At 37.7% G+C, this 20,313-nt stretch overlaps 1 protein-coding gene across 3 annotated transcripts; it reads left to right on the top strand.

Moving 5' to 3' along the window:
• Positions 1-10,438: 10,438 nt before the first annotated feature.
• On the top strand, positions 10,439-19,402 carry LOC125343800 (BTB/POZ domain-containing protein KCTD12-like). Of its 3 annotated transcripts, XM_048336352.1 has the most exons (4): positions 10,439-10,562; positions 10,973-11,029; positions 11,630-11,769; positions 16,708-19,402. In XM_048336352.1, the coding sequence occupies exon 4, from the start codon at positions 16,714-16,716 to the stop codon at positions 17,590-17,592; it is 879 nt and encodes a 292-aa protein (XP_048192309.1). In that variant the 5' UTR covers positions 10,439-10,562; positions 10,973-11,029; positions 11,630-11,769; positions 16,708-16,713; the 3' UTR covers positions 17,593-19,402. The 3 variants fall into 3 exon arrangements, with proteins under 3 accessions (XP_048192309.1, XP_048192308.1, XP_048192310.1); XM_048336351.1 differs by lacking the exon at positions 11,630-11,769; XM_048336353.1 differs by lacking the exons at positions 10,439-10,562; positions 10,973-11,029; positions 11,630-11,769 and adding an exon at positions 14,469-14,611.
• Positions 19,403-20,313: the final 911 nt, after the last annotated feature.

Below are 20,313 nucleotides of genomic sequence, written 5' to 3'. Positions count from 1 at the left end.
CAATTAACTTGTACGTTTTTACACTGCACAAAATGTGTTTGTTAATTTTCAATTGTGGTAAAACAGACATAGAGGTTGGTTGTTTTTTTCTTTGTGGTTTTTTTTTTTTTGGTTGGCTTGTTTGTTTTTGATGCTGGGGATCAGACTAAAGGACTGAATGCTGCCCTTAGCCTTTACATTCAAGTCTAGTAGTTTGCCACTTGAGCCATACCTCTACTTCTGGCTTTTTTGCTGGTTGATTGGAGATAAGAGTTTCACCAAGTTTCCTGCCCAAGCTGACTTTGAACCTCGGTTCTTAGATCTCAGTTTCCTGATTACAGACATGAGCCATTGGCAGCTGGCTTGTACATGGCATTTTAAAATATACAGGTTAGTGGTGTAATGCGTATTCCCACTGCTGTACAACCAGTCTCCTGGGAATTTACATACTCATTAAATACAAGTCCTGATTTCCCCCTCCCTCCAGCTCCTAGTAAGCATCATTATAAGTATGTTATAAGTACAACTATTTTTCTTTGTTTTGGTTATACTGAAAATGAGAGAATTACAGCCTATGTCCTTCCAAAATGACTTTTTCCCCTCTATTTTCTCCAAGCTAATACTCTTTTTAAAATTAAGCTTCTTTTTTCCTCACATAAATGAACCAGCTAACTATGAGCCATATAACCAGAAGAGGGTGCTATTGGATTGTGGGACTGTTATGCCAATATGGGATTTACTATGTATCCACATTTCTTTGTAATTTATAATGCTGGAAGAATGACATCAAAAAACAAAACCATTCTCATTTCTTGGTGATAGTCAACAGTTTCCATTTCTATTTTTTAATTGAGAAATTGGCTTCTTCATTGTGACCTCCTTTGGAAACTAGCTTTTTCATCTCAAGTCCAATAATTTTTCTCACATATGCATATATAAAGGATCTCTGTCTTTGTCCATTGTTCTAAATTACAAATATAAACACAAAAAGTGAAGTGCTTGTAACTAACTTTTTTTCCTTTCTTTCTTTCTTTCTTTCTTTCTTTTTTTTTTTTTTTTTTTTGCCAGTCCTGGCGCGTGAACTCAGGGCCTGAGCACTGTCCCTGGCATCTTTTTGCTCAAGACTAGCACTCTACCACTTGAGCCACATTGCCTCTTCTAGCCTTTTCTATATATGTGGTGCTGAGGAATAGAACCCAGGGCTTCATGTACACAAGGCAAGCACTCTTGCCACTGGGCCATGTTCCTAGCCCTCCTTTACTTTTCTTTCTCACCTTTCTCTCCTTTGTTTCCTTCTCTCTCTCTCTCTCTTTCTCTCCTTTCTTTCTCTCTTTCTTTCTCTGACAATACTGGGGCTTGAACCCAGGGCCTCATGTTTTCAAACTGGCTTATTTTTTAAATTTTTTTTAAATTAATAATTATTTATTGTCAAAGTGATGTACAGAGGGATTACAGTTACATACGTGAGGCCATAGGTATAGTTCTTGTAGTGTTTGTTACCTCCTTCCTCATTTTCCCCCTCCTTCCTCTCCCCTCCCCCGTTCCCTCACCCCCCATGAGTTTTTCAGTTAGTTTACACAAAATGGTTTTGCAAGTATTGCTTTTGGAGTCGTTTGTCTTTTTATCCTTTGTCTCTCAATTTTGATATTCTCTTTAGGTTCCCTATTTCTAATACAAGTATATACAGTATCCAGGGTGCTCAGATGAGATAAAGTGATAGCATGGGTACAACCACAGGCAGGGATACAACAGGATCATCAACAAAAGAAGATATGGTTTCACATGGCATATTGAAAGTAATTACAACAGTGATAAAACATTCGTTTCCAGCTGGGGATATGACCTAGTGGCAAGAGTGCTTGCCTCATATACATGAAGCCCTGGGTTCAATTCCCCAGCACCACATATACAGAAAACAGCCAGAAGTGGTGCTGTGGCTCAAGTGGCAGGGTGCTAGCCTTGAGCAAAAAGAAGCCAGGATAGTGCTCAGGCCCTGAGTCCAAGCCCCAGAACCGAAAATAAATAAATAAATAAAAACCACAAACATTTTTTTTCCATAACATGGAGTTCATTTCACTTAGCATCATCTTATGTGTTCATAAGGGCATAGCTATTGGCTCTTGTGATCCTCTGCTGTGACTAGCCTAAACCTGTGCTAATTATTCCCTATGATGGAAACCATAGAGTCCATGTTTCTTTGGGTCTGGCTCACTTCACTTAGTATAATTTTTTCCAAGTTCTTCCATTTCCTTATGAATGGGGCAATATCATTCTTTCTTATAGAGGCATAAAATTCCATTGTGTATATGTACCACATTTTCCAGATCCATTCATCTACTGAGGGGCATCTGGGTTGGTTCCATATTTTAGCTATGACAAATTGTGCTGTGATGAACATTGTTGTGCTGGTGGCTTTAGTGTGTTCTTGTTTGTGGTCTTTTGTGTAGATGCCCAAAAGTGGGGCTGCTGGGTCATAGGGGAGCTCTATGTTTAGCCTTCTGAAGAATCTCTATACCACTTGCGAGAGTGGCTGAACCAGTTTACATTCCCACCAACAACGAAGTAGGGTTCCCTTTTGGCCACATCCCCTCCAACATTTATTATTGTTAGTTTTCTTGATATAGGACATTCTTACTGGGGTGAGGTGGAATCTCCATGTTGTTTTGATTTGCATTTCTTTTTTTTCAATTTTTTTTTATCAAACTGATGTACAGAGAGGTTATAGTTTCATACATTAGGCATTGGATACATTACTTGTACTGTTTTTTACCTCATCCCTCATACCCCTCTCCCTCCTCCCCCTTTCCCTTTCCTCCCATGAGGTATTCAGTTCACTTAGACCAAACAGTTTTGCAAGTATTGCTTTTGTAGTTGTTTTTCTTTTTTTACCCCGTGTCTCTCAATTCCCTTTCAATTCCTAGTTGATTTGCATTTCTTTTATGGTCAGTGACAAAGAGCACTTTTTCATATGTCTCTTGGCCATTCTCATTTCCTCATCAGAGAAATCTCTTTTCAAGTCTTTAGCCCACTTGTTGAGGGGGCTGTTGGTTATTTGAGGTTTTGTTGTGGAGGAATTTAATTTTTTAATTCTGCATATATTTTAGATATGAGGCCTTTGTCCGTAAAGATCTTTTCCCAATCTGTGGGCTTTCTGTTTATCTTGCGAGCTATGTCCTTTGCCCTACAGAAGCTCTGCAGTTTGATGCAGTCCCATTTGTCCAAACTTTCTTTGATGTGTAGCATTTCTGGGCCTTTATTAAGGAAGTTTTGTCCTGTGCCAAGGAGCCCAAGTGTTTCTCCTACTCTTTCTTGTAGTGTTTTCAGGGTATCTGTTTTAATTTTGAGGTCTTTGATCCATTTGGAATTGATTTTGGTGCAGGGTAATATATAAGGATCTAGTTTTAGTTTGTTGCAGGTGTTGAACCAGTTTTGCCAGCACCATTTGTTAAAGAGGCTATCTTTCTTCCATCCTATTTTTTTAGCTCCTTTATCAAAGATTAAGTAGGCATAGTTCTGCGGGTTGATTTCTGGGTCTTCAGTTCTGTTCGATTGGTCTTCAGGACTGTTTTTGTGCCAATACCAAGCTGTTTTTATTACTATAGCTTTATAATACAGCTTGAAGTCAAACTGGCTTTTTTATCTGAAGGTTGGAGCTCAACCACTTTTACGACAATTCCACTTCTGGCTTTTTTTTTCTTTTTTTTTTATTCAAATTTTTATTATCAAACTGATGTACAGAGGGGTTACAGTTTCATACGTTAGGCATTGGATGCATTTCTTGTACTGTTTGTTACCTTGTCCCTCATACCCCCCTTCCTCCCCCCCTTTCCCTTCCCCCCCCCCGGAGGTGTTCAGTTCACTTACACCAAACAGTTTTGCAAGCATTGCTTTTGTAGTTGTTTGTCTTTTTTTACCCTGTGTCTCTCAAATTTGGTATTCCCTTTGACTTTCCTACTTCCAATACCAGTAAACACGGTTTCCAATATACTCAGATAAGATTACAGAGATAGTGTAGGTACAACCACAGGAAGGTGATACAAGAACATCATCAATAATAGAAGCTACAGATACACATAGGACGTTGAAAGTAGTTACAACTGTGATATAACAATTGTTTCCATAACATGGAGTTCATTTCACTTAGCATCATCTTATATTTTCATAAGGGTATAGCTATTGGGCCTTGTGATGCTCTGCTATGGCTTGCCTAAACCTGTACTAATTATTCCCAATAGGGGAGGCCATAGAGTCCATGTTTCTTTGGGTCTGGCTCACTTCACTTAGTATAACTTTTTCCAAGTCCTTCCATTTCCTTACAAATGGAACAATGTCATTCTTTCTGACAGAGGCATAAAATTCCATTGTGTATATGTACCACATTTTCCTGATCCATTCGTCTACTGAGGGGCATCTGGGTTGTTTCCAGATTCTCGCTATGACAAATTGTGCTGCGATGAACATTGTTGTGCTGGTGGCATTACTGTGATTTTGTTTGTGGTCTTTTGGATAGATACCCAAAAGTGGGGCTGCTGGGTCATAGGGGAGTTCTATATTGAGCCTTCTGAGGAATCTCCATACTGCTTGATTCTGGCTTTTTTTTTTATAAGTAATTGGAAATTATAGTATCACAGACTTCCCTGCTTTGGCTGGCTTTCAAACCTTTATCCTCAGATCTCAGTCTCTCGAGTAGGTAGGATTACACACATGAGCACCAGTTCCTGCTTTCCCATAAAGTGAGAGAAAAAAAAAGGGAAAACACAAAATTTTCATTTTTTTATTAAACAAATTTCACCAGGAATATTTTAAAAGATATGAAAGTAGAAGCATAAATCTACCTGCCTGGATAAACTCTAAAAATATTCAAGAGCAGATTAATAAATAAGATAAGCAGCATAACATTAGGAAAGAACACTAGCCAATTCTAAGATCAGCGTGTATCATTCAATATGATAAAGAGCACCATGCAGTTCTACTATTCCCTGTCTGAGATTCTGAAAATTATTTCTCCTTAATCACAAAATCTCTGAAACATAGGACACTGAAATTAATCAGACTTAATGTAAAACTGGAAATTAACCACACACATATCACTCTTCCTTCAAATACTTCAATTTCATTTAAATAACCCAGAAATTCACTTCAAATAACTACTTTAGAAATATATCAAATGAAAACTAAATCTCTCAAGTTGACTACTATGAGCACTCATAAGAAATTACTTACAAAAATGAAGTAAATATGTGTACATATCTACCAAGGAAAATAAGCCAAAGTATAACATTAAAAAAACCAAACACATGATGTTTATATAGAGAATTAATATCAATCAAAAATTCACCCAACTTACTAGGGAAGAAACCAGCAGAATGATTAGACTATTTTTTTTTCATTTTTTCTTTATTGTCAAAGTGAGATACAGAGGCATTCCAGATTTATATGAAAGGCAGTGAGTACGTTTCTTGTTCTACTTGTTACTTCCTCCCTCATTTACCCCCACCCCTCCCCTTTCCCCTCTCCCTCTAAGAGTTGTACAGTTGGTTTATACCAAATGGTTTTGTAAGTGTTATTTTTTGAATGGTTTGTCTTTTTGTTCTTTGTCTCTTGATTTTGGTATTCCCTCTCCCTTCCCCAGTTCTAATACACATATAAACAGTATCCATGGTACTCAGATGTGATATGGTGGTAGCGGGTTACAGCCACAGGAAAGGAGCACAAGAGATGGAATAACTGTTTTTAATGCCGGTCCTAGGACTTGAACTCTGGACCTGGGCATTGTCCCTGAGCTTCTGTGTTCAAGGCTAGCACTCTATCACTTGAGTCACAGTTCCCCTTCTAGCATTTTCAGTGTTTAATTGGAGATAAGAGTCTCACAGAATTTCCTACCCAGGCTGGCTTCAAACCATGATCCTCAGATCTCAGCTTCCAGAATAGCTAGGATTACAGGTGTGAGCCACCAGTGCCTGGTGGTATAACTTTTAATCACAGTTTCTGGAGTCATTTTCCCCAGTTTTCAAATACTGCTTCCACTATTTACTAGCTATGAGAACATTGTCGGGCTAGGAATATGGCCTACTGGTAAAAGTGCCCGCCTCATATACACAAAGCCCTGGGTTTGATTCCTCAGCAGCACCACATATATAGAAAAAGCCAGAAGTGGCACTGTGGCTCAAGTGGCAGAGTGCTAGCCTTGAGCAAGAAGCCAGGGACAGTGCTCAGACCATGAGTTCAAGCCCCAGGACTGGCAAAAAACAAAACAATCTCTGAATGATACACAAAAACAGTATGAGCAATTTCCCATCTCTCCAATTATCTTCCTTCACTCTCACAGGAAAATCTCTTCTGTCTCTAGAACATTGTTTCCTATAACACTACTTTTCTTGGTAAGCATAATTAACTCTGTTAGTAGTCTTTTTTTGTCTGCACCATAGGTAACATAAATTGCCAATTTGTGATTAGCACAATTTACTAGTTATAGGTCAAGTGTAAGTTTCTTCTTAGTTTGGAATGTTTTATCCCTATTTTAGCCTGCTTTTTACGTGGCCAGTTTCTGGATGGGTCAAAGGCAGCCATAAATATATGTGAAAATGGAGCTAGGCAAACTGAGGGTGGAGTTGGGAGAGATGGAGGAGAAAGATAAAAATGGATAACATTGATCAATATGCATTGTCCTCACAAATTGATGTGATGAACTGAAACCTCTTTGTACAACCTAAGGATAATAAAAGAAAAAAAGAAATATTCCTATCATTTTCAAGAAAAGACAATTACATCTGGGGAAAAATGCCTTGAGAACTACCCAAAGTAATCCTGGGAAAATGTTTTGAAAGGACTAGAGAAACAATCGTGTTTTTAAAATCACACATGTGCCTGTGTACATGTGCACACCCACTCAACATGCATACACACAGACACAGAGAATGAATTCCCAGAAAAGACTGATTGAGTACTACAATTTTCATTTTCCATTGTGTGATCAAGGAAGAGATTAATCCTTACTAAGGTTTTATCCTTAATGAATTAAATTCTAGGGTTTTCTCTGGAAAAAAGGGTGTGATTATGCTTATAAATTTTATAATGGAAAGGGTTTCAGTGGTTAGCTCTATAGGTGACTTTAATTTTCTTTATTATATCTTTTATGTCAGAAATTTCAATAGTGCTCTTGTATTGATTTTATAATAAAATATGAATATATATTCTTTTGTTCTCGACTCCATTTCCTGGTGGAAATATATTCTTAAAGACCTACAAAACTTTTCCTGAAAGGAAAGAAAGCAATCTTAAATGTCTTATTTTTCTAAAGAATATGTTGCTTGATTATTTACTGTGTACTCATAAATTTCCTATCTATAGACATAGCTATGCCCTGGCTTCAGAAACAACCAAACAAAAATCTGCCAAATAGATTTCTAATCCCTAGACAATGTATTTGTCTGATTATAAATATTAAAATATGAGTATGCATGGACCAACAGCAGAGGAATTAGTTGACGATGCATTATTAGTATTAATTAATAAAAAAGACACAAAGGTAAATGACCCTTAAGCTTTGCAACCTGAAACAATGAACATTATTAATCATACAATTACTGTGGGTTAGGAATCTAAATACAGTCCATCTGGGTATCAGGTTTGTCAGGTGGAGGCAGCCAAGCTTGCAGCCAAGCTATCAGCTGTGGCTGCACTTTTATCTGAAAGCTTCATTGATGCCAGATTAACTTCCGAGCTCACTCATGTCATTATTGAAAGCTTGATCTCCAGCCATGTGGGCTTCTCTACAGGATAGCTGAAAGCTCTGATTTTCCCCAAGTTGGGTGATCAAAGAGAAAATGAGAGCAACCTAAGGTTGGAGCCATAATATTTTTATAACTGAATTTCAAAAGTGATGTCCTCTCGCTTCTGCCATGTTCTATCCATTGTAAGGAGTTACTAAATTTAAATTCATACTAAAGGGGGAGAAGTTACAAATGGTGATGAAGTACAGTTTATTGATGGCCATCTTAGAAGCCATCACAGATTTGGACAAATATTCAGTGAAAGAAGAAAAACAAGTTAACCAGAAATGGAAAGTAGACTACCTGAGAAGATATCAAACAAATGCAAAATTTAATTAAGGAATATTAATTGTATATACTCATGAAATACAATGTGATGTCCTAAAATACGAATAATGTGGATTGATTGATATCAAGCTGAATATCTAGTAACTCATTTATCTATTTTTTTTTTTTATAGATCCAAGACTAGAACTCCAACTCAGGACCTGATGCTTTCACTCATTGTCTAGTACTCCTCCAGCTGAGCCATGCCTTAAACCCTGTCTATCATTTTTAAGGTAAGGCACTTGAGGTTTACTTTCAGATATTTTTATATGAGAAATAAATTATTGACCCCAGTAAATAGATCTAAAAGTTATTCCTCCTATCCACTAGCAGTATAGAAGAGTTCTCTTTTTGTCCTTATCTTTACTTGTCCTTGTTATCTTTTTTACCTTTTTTTGTTGGTTGTGGGGCTTGGCCTTAGGGCCTGGGTACTGTCCCTGAGCGGTTCTGCTCAAGGCTAGCACTCTTCTACTTTGAGCCACAGTGACACTTCCAGCTTTCTGGTGGTTAATTGGAGATGAGTCACAAGGGTTTTCTTGCCTGAGTTGGTTTCAAACCTTTATCCTCAGATCTCAGCCTCCTGAGTAGCTAGGATTAGAGGCATGCACCACTGGCATCTGGCTTCTTTTTACTTTTTTGAGAACAGCCAGATGGTAGGTGGTAGTATTGATTTGTGTTTCCCTGAAGATTAGTTATGTTGGGCAACATTTCATGTCCCTGTTGGCCATTTGCATATCTTCCTTGGAAAAATGCCTCTTCGTGTCATTTGCTCATTTTGTAATTCAGTTGTTTAGAGGGAATTAGGGTTTGTGGGTATTTTTTACTATTGGACTGAATGCTTTCCTATGTATTACAAATATTAATTAATATGGATATATGGATTGCAAATGCTTACTTCCATTCTAATTACCTTCACTTCTATCACATCTCAGATTTCTCATATTTTCTTCTACTTGTCCTTCCACCTTCCAGTTGGTCCCTTCTTGTTCTGTAATTGTCCTCCTTCATGTATTTTTTGGATATAGTGATGATTGAACTATGGAACATGTGCATCCTACGCAAGCATTCTACCCCTTCAGTCATGCTCCCAGCCCTTTTTTGCTAGGGGGTGTGGGGGTGCATGTACACGCATGCGCGCGTGTGCATGCACACATTTGTGCTTGTCAGTCTTGGGACTTGAATGCTGAGTCTGAGCACTGTCCACGAGCATTTTTGCTCAAGTCTTGCACTCTACCACTTGTGCCAAAGCTCCATTTCTGGGGTTTTCATGGTTAATTAAAGATAAGTCTCCCACGGGCTTTCCTACTGGCCTGGGTTTCCTGCCTGGCATAAATTTGAACCATTATCCTCAGATCTCAGCTTTCTGAGTAACTAGGTTTACTGCTTGTGGTCTTTGACCTTCCTGGATTCCAAAATGGCTGCAAAGTGACTACAGAAGAGAATGGCTTAAAGGACGCAGGTACAAAAAGAAGGCTGGCATGTCTAATTTTATATTTTTTCAGTTAACTCATGGATCAGAAAATTCTAACACACACACATATATATATATATATATGACTATATGTATGTGGGTATACATGTATGTATACACTGGGTGTACTAAAAAAATTATATTGGGTGAAGTAAGCCAGCCTCAGAGAAACAAAGGGTACATGTTTTCTCTCCTATGTTGAAGTGAGATCTAAATTATAACTATGTGTGAAAACACAAAGACCACATGCATATTTACACAATCAAATTGACTAAAGAATAGTATATGAGATCCCACAGTGTTACTCCTTTGAAAAATGAATAGGCAGTTCAACAAAATGAATACTAGGAAGCTTGAAACGTGTCTGGACTGAGAACATTAGTCTGGACTGGGAAGACCAACAAAAAAAAAGAAGAATTGTGGGTGAATATAGCCATAATATTGAGAGTACATACATGAAGACTGACTAGAAAACTTGAGGTGACAGGTATGGGAGGGATAGATGGGAGGATTGGGGGGATGGTGGAAGGGGTGACACTTTTGAGATGCATCTTACACATGTTAAATAGAAATCTCTTTTGTGCAACTATTTGTTTTTTTATGACACAAAAACATTCACGTAATTTGCATCTGCCAAAGGTTTATTTGTTCAGCTAGTGCAAAGAAAACAATGAGCAAAAATTCTTCCTTGCCCCCAAGTTCCACTGATTTATTAACATCACCACTGTAATCATTTTCCTTTCTCTCTCCCTTTACTTCCTCCTCCAACTGCAGAATTCCTTGCCATTTCCATCTGGGAGGCGGGCAGGAGAGGGAGCCAAGTATGTCATAGCCAAGGAGGAGTGTCTACAGGATTGCTAGTATTAAAAGGGGAAATTAAAATCACTAAAGCACACGGAAAGGGAGACGAAGAACAGGAAGGCATTTCACAAGTGAAGTTGAGCCAGCTGAGCAGCAAAGCAGACTGGGACTAAGGCTTTCCTTGTCAATATCCTAGTGGCTGGAGATTCAAGGTAACTATTGATTTCCTCCTCCGTCTTTCCTTTCTAGTCCACTGCTTCTGGAATTCAGGAGCTTTTGCCTTTCGGGTGGGGGGGGGGGCGCGCCTGTCTCTGCCCTTTCTCTATTGAGAGAAGACTGCTTGTGAAACCCGCTGATTGGAAAAGCACACTAGAGATCCAAAAGCAGAGGGAGGCTTTTGCTGAGAAAGAGAACTGAGGAAATCCAGATGATATTTTATCATTTGGTTAATTACAAACATAAAACATCTGTACTAGCATTTCATTTTACTAGCAGACAAAAAGCTACAGATATAAGCTAGTTGGAATGAGAAGGGAACCCTGCTTAGAAATTTCTCCTACAAGTAGAAGAAAAACTATTCCCAGTTCTTAAAGTTGTTTTGTCTTTTTGTTTGTACTTTTAGTTCTGCTGTTATCTACTTTGATTTCTTGGATTTCCCTGAATTGAAGCAACATAAAAGGTGGGAGCCACATTTCTAGTTTAAATTGATGATTCCATTCTTATGAGTATATAGTTAGGATTGATTGATCAAAAGGAGGAGAGACAGAGACAGAGAAGGACCTTGACAAGAAGGAAAAGGAAGAGGGGGAGGAGGGGGGAAGGAGAAGGAGGAGGACAAAGAGGGAGGAGTAGGAAGGGGGGAGATAAGGGAAATAGAGAAGAGCAATTAGGATACCAGGTTTTCAGGCTTCATAAAATTGCAAATTGGTCATTTATAAACTGTCTGATTTCCTTAGAAAATCATTCTTTCACATTTTCAAGAAGAAATCACATGTCCTTATGAAGAGGGGGCATTATGGTGTGTTTGGACATATCTGATTTGCTTTTGATTTTTTTTTTTTTGCCTTAAACACATTGGTTCTTGGTTACAAGGAACTATAATTAGGAGGAAGAATATAATAGCAGAAAGAAGGAATGCATAAACTAGTTACTTTTCTACTATTTGCTTGAAATGTACAGCTCAGCTCTTTTGGGTGTGCAATATATAGCTGGGTTCAATTTTTTCATGTGGTTTAAGCCATTTGCATTACACATTGTCTTCTTTACCTCTCCCTTACAGGACTTTTATTTCTTTGATTTATTGAGAGCACCTAACCACAAGCCCTTATCAGCCTCTGGTTTGTGCAAAAAAGAGGATAAATGAGATATTTCATGATTCTTTAAAAGGCTATTACTCAAGCAAGCATTTCAAAAACTGAGGTATGGCTAGATTGAATGAAGTGATTTTTGCTTCACTGTAAGCAAAACCCGCTAAACCAAGAATGTTGGGATAGAGAAAGTGGAAAAAGGAAATATCAAAAGATTTTATTCATAAAAGAAACTTGCACATTTCAAATACATGGAAACAGATAGGGATTTTTCTGTTTGAGAGGTATGTCCTGCCTGACTTAATATATGACAGTAATAAGGGCTTTGTAAAATTAAGTTTCTTTCATTATTGGGAAAACTACCTTTTTATTTCTTTTCTTTTTTGCCAGTCCTGGGGCTTGAACTCAGGGCTTGGGCACTGTCTCTCACTTATTTTTACTCAAGGCTGGCACTCTACATCTTGAGCCACAGTGCCACTTCTGGCTTTTTCTATATATCTGGTGCTGAGGAATCGAACCCAGGGCTTCATGTATGCGAGGCAAGTACTCTACCACTAGGCCATATTCCCAGCCCTCTCTTTTTATTTCTTAAAAAAATAAGCAATGTCCTTTTGAGACACCTAGCTGTAAGTCATCTCATGAATAACTTTCAGAGTAAAATTCCTGTTTGTGTTTTAAACTGTTTGTGGTTGTGCCTCAGAGCGGTGGCAGCTGAAAGTTCCATGCAGTTTCTGTCCTGACTTTTCTTCACCAGTCTTCTTTCTCAAGAAATAAAGATTGTGTTTTCAGAAGTTAACTAAAACTTCCTTTGTAAATGTAAAAGGCAGAATCGAATACACAGCGTGACTTCTCAAATTGAATGTAACTCTGACTCACAGGATGTTAGACCCTCAGATGACCTGAGCAGAATAATTGCCAAAGCCAACAAGCTTGCTAAAAAGAAAAAAAAAACATACTCTTTACACTGATTATTTTTGGCTCCTTAATTGCATTATAAAATAATCTGTAAAATGGGGAAAATACATATTGGACTTTTGTTATTATTTTGGAAGGAATAAATGCACCTTTAAAAAATCAGGTCTGCAAAATCTAGTGCATGTATACTTCTTATTCATATAAATCTATTCCAAAGAGATTTCCATAAGTGGGTTTATATTTATATATTGCACTTTGGGGAAATTAATGAGATTAATAATATATTTGTTTGTTGATGATTTATTTGATATTTGTAATTATTACAAACTTGCTACTTGCCAGCTTCACAGTGCTGGAGATCCATAGTGATATAAGATTGTTTTGTATCTTAAGGTTTATTAGGCACAGTTGTGTATATATATATATATATAGAGAGAGAGAGAGAGAGAGAGAAGTGTTATATATTTATATATTTCTGTAAACAATACAGAAAATATATGTTCTATCTATGCTCTGATAAGTGCTCTAATAGAAGTATTTTTAAGCTGCAGCAGAAAATTAAAAATAAAGTTAAAGGGGAGTCTTCATTTTAGCAGAATCTCAGTGGATCATTATGAGACTTCTAGTGCCATAATCAACTCAGTGGAAAGAAAATTTTCACTGCTTTTCTTTAGACATGTATTAGATAGGAGAAATGCTGAAAAATATCAGTTTAAAAAATGTTCTTTTACTGGCTAAGATAGCCAGCCATCTGTTAAATACCGACTACATGCCAGGTAGTATGTTAAGTACTTTATATGCTTTACACTTTTCTCCTTATCTTATTAATACAGGTCGGGATAAGGAAACTGAGGCTCAGACAAATTAAGTAGTTTTCCCAAAGTTACCCACTTAGTAAGTGGTAGAGTTAGGATTCAAATCCAGACTTGCTAATTTCTTATATTATTCCACAAGAAGGGACAAGGAGATTGGGCATAAGTAGAGCAAAAATGAAATGAACATTTCAAGCAAGGGTAATGATAAGTTTAAGGCATATGGGCATAACAAATTGGATGAGTTTGATGAACTGGATCTTGATCCAGTGTGGCTAAATGGAGAGAATGTTGGGATTAAAGACAAAGCATGAGCAAGGCAAAAGTCCAGATTGTAGAATTTTTTTCATATACTTATATAACATGTATGAATTTCATTCTGTAGACAGTGAGGTATCTTTGACAAGGTTTATGCTGGGAAGGTCCGAATCTGTTTTACATTTTACTGAGATAATTCTAGTTGTGTGAAGGACAGATTAGTACGTGAATGAAGACTGAAAGCAGAAGTCCTATCAAGAATGATAATATTTACCTTGTTGGATTATTAAAAACAATGAAGTTATATGAAAAGGAGTTATAAGAAGTATATCATAAGTGCTTCATAAACGTTATATATTATTATTTATATGAATACTACTATTATTATATTATATAAAAGACTAGAAAAACAATTTAGTTAAAAAGCACTGAGGTTTCTCAAGTTTAATGTAGACATATGATGAAGACACTAATTTTACTAAGGTTCTGAGGTTTTCCTTGAAGTAAAGATGGATGTCAAAGAGGTGGATTAAGATTTGCAAAAGAGTCTGGTGCTATGGTTCAGACCTGTAATCCCACCTATTCAGATGGCTGAGATATAAGGATCTTGGTTCAAAAGCCAGCCCAGGCAGAAAATTCTTATCTTCAATTAACCAGCAAAAACTAAGAAGTACAGGTGTTGCTCAAGTGATAGACTACCAGTCTGAGATAAGGCCCAGGAAAAGTGCCCAGGATCTGAGTTCAAGCTCCAGCACTGGCATGTGCATGTGCACGTGTGTGTGCGCACGTGCGTGCACACACACACACACACACAGATTTGCAGGAGAGTAAAAGCAAAAAAGAAATGAATGTATCATGGGGAGGCAAGAATGAACTAACCCCCCCTTTTATTTTTACAGGTAAAGTACTCAGATATAATCAAAAGGGAGACTGAGTTTGGACACCAGCACAGCTACTTATTAGTTATAGGTCGGGCAAATATTTTTACCAGTTGTATGTATGTATGTATGTACGTATGTATTTTTGTTGGTCATGGGGCTTGAGTTCTGTTGTATGTATGTATGTATGTATGTACGTAAGTATTTTTGTTGGTCATGGGGCTTGAATTCTGGGCCTGGGCACTGTCTCTGAACTCTTCAGCACAAAGCTAGTGCTCTACCTCTTTGAGCCACGGCACCACTTCCAGTTTTCTGGTAGCTAATTGGAGATAAGAGTCTCCCAGTCTTTCCTTCCCCAGGCTGACTTTGAACCTCGATCCTCAGATCTCAGCCTCCTAAGTAGCTAATATTACAGGCATGAGCCACTGGTGCCTGGCTTATTATTTTTTATTATCTTTAATTAGTTTCACAAAGCAGTTTCAATTTGACATGTCAATTTAGTATCACAACACATCTTGAACAATGTCACCCTTTTATCATCTCTCTCTATGGGTTTATCATCAAAATATTTATTAGTACCCACTTAAGTCCTGTACAGTGTTAGATACTCTTATTATAAAAGAGAGAACGAGACTAGCTTTGTGGAGTTTTCAGTTCTAAGGTAAGAGGCTTTGATTTGATATATAAGCAAAGCAAAGCCACTAAAGATGGTTAAACAGGGATATGTGATAGCAGTTAGTCTGTTAACAGAATCTTGAGTGTCTTGGGTTGGACAAGGGAGCAGAAGAATGTGAATGGGTAGCAATGAGAGATAGACCAATTAGTATGTTCTCATCTCATATTAGCTCAGAATATGAAATGAGAAGTGACAGTAATAACAATGTATTACAGAAAATACAGCAAATGTATGATTTCTAGGTTTGTGAGAAATGTGAATAAGGAGGATTAATAAGACATTAAGATACCTCAGAGGTTTCTGAATTTCAAAATCAAATTACTGAGAAAATTATGGTAGTATTGACTGGGGGCAAGGAAAGGTTGGAAAATATAACTTGGCTAGGCTAGAAACATGAATCCAATTAAAAACTAAAAATTTGCCAAATACTTTCATACGCATAAAAGTAATTTGGGTGCCCTCAATTCAAGATGCTCCCGTAGCAGTCAGCAAGCACTTGCAATGTAAAATTAAAGTTTAAAATAGAGAAAGAGGCTAAAATTTGTAATTATAGAGAACATGTGTAAGAATGTGCATTTAGAAGAGAGAGTTGAAAATAATCTGGGTTTAATTATTGGGAATAGGAATGGTAAAATGTAGTTGATGTTACTTTTCAATTAGAAGCAAGGGATTCTATATATGAGCATCAGCATAATCTTCATAATTTTGTGCTGAGAGTAAAAAAAGAATGAAATATATAATAAAATGATGTATGTATCTACCTAAAACTATAAAGTACATTTTATATACTAAACTTGTCAGCCTGTATTAGAAGTATATACAGGAGAGAATGGAGTATGAGAATAACTTATAATTAAATAATAATCACAGAAAAGGGGCCTGGCATGAACTGTGATAACCTATCATGAACTCAGATGAAGGATTAGGTGACACACAGAATTCAGAGGGTCATTTGAGAAAAATTTGCAAGGGCTAAGGGTGTGATTCAGTGGTAAACTACTTGTCTAGGGTGTGAGAGGCCATAAATTTAATCTCCAGCACTTAGTTCAAAAGAAGCACCTGAATGTTGGTGGCTCATAACTTTAATCCTAGCTACTCAGGAGGCTGAGATCTGAATATCGCAGTTCCAAGCCAGCCTGGTCATAAAAGTCCACGAGACTCTTCTTATCTCTAATTAACTACCACAAAGCCAGAAGTGGAATTGTGGCTCAAAGTGATAGAGCTCTAGTCTTGAGCAAAAAAGCTCAGGGATAGTGCCCAGGCCCTGAGTTCAAGTTCCAAGACTGGTACACACACACATATACATTAAAAAAAAAGATTGCAAAGCCAAACCAAACCATCCAATGTTTTACTATGCTGTCATTCTCAAGTTAAACACAGACAGAAAAGGTTATGCTTTTGCTTGAATTTCTTGATATAAAGTATATATTTTAAGCATACAAGTTCATATGAACACAATTCTCATTTTGCAAACCCTTACTTTAAACCAATGTGTTTTGTTGTTTTTGCAGGTCAATATGGCCATGCCAGAAAAATCAGTTTGTACTAATCTAAGTGAGGATTCCAGTCATTTCCCTGAGATTATTGAACTTAATGTAGGTGGTCAGGTGTACATAACTCGATATCCTACTTTGGTCAGCATTCCTGGTTCCCTGCTCTGGGAAATGTTTAATGAAAGGAATTCTTGCTCCCTGATCCAAGACAGTAAAGGGAGATTCTTTATAGATCGAGATGGTTTTCTCTTTCGCTATGTGCTAGACTACATGAGAGATCTGCAAGTCATTCTTCCTGACCACTTTCCAGAGTGTGGTCGGCTCCAGAGAGAAGCAGAATACTTCAAGTTGCCAGAACTTGTCAAGATGTTGGCTCTTAAAATAAACAAGCTCAACTCATCTGGTAATGACCTATGCCAAACTGACCTAGAAGAGTTGTCCCCCAGCATTGACACTATGCTTAATCTCTCTTCAAGTAACACCATCCCAATTACTGGCCCTGATAACACCCTAGCTATGACAACAGCCACCAGTTCTGATCTCAAGAAGGCAGGCTTCATCACAATTGGTTATCGAGGCTCCTATACTCTGGGTCGGGACAGTCAAACAGATGCCAAATTCCGCCGGGTGGCCCGAATCATGGTATGTGGTAAGATCTCACTGGCCAAAGAAGTGTTTGGAGATACGCTGAATGAGAGCAGAGACCCTGATCGTCCTCCTGAGCGATATACTTCACGTTACTACCTCAAATTCACTTTTCTTGAACAAGCCTTTGACAAACTAGCTGATGCTGGCTTCCACATGGTAGCATGCAACTCCACCGGCACCTGCACTGTGACACATGACCAGACTGATGACAAGATTTGGACCTCTTACACTGAGTATGTTTTCTATCGTGCGTGACAGTTTAAAAGAAATCACCCAGAAAATACAAACCAATAGGCTACTCTTTTTCTCTCTTTTTTCTATTCTCATGCCAACTATGTCCTTTAGAAATACACATGCTAATCACTCTTAGATATTGAGTATAATTTTGAACAGTGACACTTCCTTCATCATAACCAGCTGAGTCTTTATTGGTATTATCCTTCTTACATGTCATCCCATTCTATGAAGAAGGCTTCCAACCTGTCGTGGATTGTAAATTGTGCCATTGAAGGGAAAGTATTTGATGTGTAGACATATGTACATACACATGACTCTAGACATAGAAACGTATTTATTGGGTGAAGACAGTTAAGTAGAGCCACAAGATTTAGTTGCTTGAGAAATACTGAGCCATGGCTTCCAAAGTGTTTCTCAACACCACACTTTAAACTTGCTTACTACACCTTGTTATTTGTATTTCTGTATTGCTCCTTCTGAGCTAGAGGTTACTATAGGAAATGTGAGTGCACTTTTTAAACTGTAAATACACACACACACACACACACACACACATTGCTATCATATTACCAGGTTTAGTGGATAAAATTGACAACAGTCCTCCAGGAGGTTCAAAGAAAGAACAAGTAATTGTAAAATTATCAATTACTTTTAATAGAAAATGTATAAAGAGAGAGAAATTACATAAGTAATTATTTCCAAGAATAAAAGGCTTCACGCTTAAATTGCTTTTACCTAAAAAGATAGAGAAGGCTAGTATCCTGGCTTTTACTCTGGCATAAGTACGTATGCCATTGTCAAAGACTATCCTAAGTATCTGCTTTATTCTTTAGAATTGAAATGAAAATTTGTGTAGGCAAGGGAAATGATCAGTAAGGATTGCTTTATGCAAATACATACATACATATATTTTAGTTTCATTTTCACTGGTCAAATAGTTGATGGACACATCTGCTGTTAACTTTTTTCTTGATAAGAAGCATGAGTGTGTGTGCACAGGTGCACGTGCATGTGCACCTGTGCATACACATTCGTTCATGTTTGTAATCTGCGAGTGGATATGAAAAAAAGGGGGAAAGGGAAGAGAACCAGAAAAACTTAAATAAATCAAAATTCATGTTTGGAACTCCTTATTGATGACTTTTTATTGCATAGCTTGAGAGCAAACAACCTACTATGAAGATATCAGAGATTTGAGACAAATTATTGGATTACTGGAGAGTGTGTGGCAAGTCAAGATCAAGAGGCTTTGCGAGCTCATTTTAGAGGATTTTTATCTCCTCTTTGAATAGCTTTAAAACACCCAAGTGATCAAATAGCCTTCTCTTTCTTATGTCCTTCCTTCCTTCCTTTCTTTCTTTCTTTCTTTTTTTTTTTCTTTAACACAAGCTTTGATTGTACTTTTGTACGTAAATCTTTTGATTTATTTTTCTGGAAGATTTCTTTGGGTTGCAAGGAGCTAAAAGCTACTTAAAGTGGCTTGAGAAAAATAAAATTGTGTCAGGGATGTGACCATATGGGTATGTTAAAAATCTACCTGTCCTGTTGAATCTAAATGGAAAAAAATGAGCTATAATTAAGTTTCAAAGAACCTGGGGAGCTGTCAAGAAGTGATATTCTGTCCTGTCACTCAGAGGCTACATGGATATTCTCTGATCATCTCCAGGGCCTGTTAGTTCCATATTTCTCTCTTCGTACATATTTCTCCCCACCCCAGCTTGCACCCAAACTAAACAGTCATATCAGCCCATTCTTTAGTGCCAGTTCTGGGGCTTGAACTGAGGGCTTGGGTGCCTTTCCCTGAACTTTTCGGCTCAAGGCTAGCACTCTACCACTTGAATCAAAGCTCCATTTCTGGCTTTTGGTAATTAGCTGGAGGTAAGAATCTCATGGACTTTCCTGCCTAGGCTAGCTTTGAACCATGATCCTTAAATTGCAGCCTCCTGAGAAACTAGGATTATAGGCATGAGCCAGTGGCACCCAGCTTATATAGGCCTTTTGTTGTTGGTCCTGGGGCTTGAATTGAAGGCCTGGATGTTGTCTCTGAGCTTTATCACTCAAGGCTAGTACTCTACCACTTTGAGCCACAGTACCACTTGTTTTCTAGTGGTTAATTGGAGATAAAAATCTCATGGACTTTCCTGCCCAGGTTGGCTTTGAACTGCAATCCTCAGATCTCAGCTTCCTAAGTAGCTAGAATTACAGGCAAGAGCCACTGGTATAGATATAATCTGCCTTTTAAGGAGCAAAAATTTGCAGCTATCCTCTTCATAGTTAACTACTTTAGTGACTTACTCTAATTCACGAGCTTAAATACGCCAGGCTTCTGTAGCTCACACTTGTAATCCTAACTACTCAGGAGACTCAAATCTGAGGGTCAGCAGTACAAAGCCAGCTCAGGTTGGAAGTTCATGAGACTCTTGTCTCCAACTAACCACCTAAAAGCCACAACTGAAGCCATGGCTCAAGTAGTAGAGTGCCAACCTTGAGCAAGAAAGCTAAAGGACAGTGTCAAGGTCCTGAGTTGCCCCAGTACTGGCACATACAAAAAAGAGAATCAACTTTGGTTTGAAACAGAGGTTGAATGAGCATTATTTGTGGGCAGCCAACCAACAGAAGGCAGTGAATAATATTTATGAATGAATTACTTCATATGCTTTCAAGCAATCCTGAATGGCATTCCAGTCTGCATCTACTATATCCTTTTGGTCATTGTATGATTGCTTTAAAAAATCTGCA

This window comes from Perognathus longimembris, chromosome 28 (genome assembly GCF_023159225.1).
Source record: "Perognathus longimembris pacificus isolate PPM17 chromosome 28, ASM2315922v1, whole genome shotgun sequence".
Taxonomy (NCBI): domain Eukaryota; kingdom Metazoa; phylum Chordata; class Mammalia; order Rodentia; family Heteromyidae; genus Perognathus; species Perognathus longimembris.
This window is presented reverse-complemented; position numbering and strand designations above follow the sequence as displayed.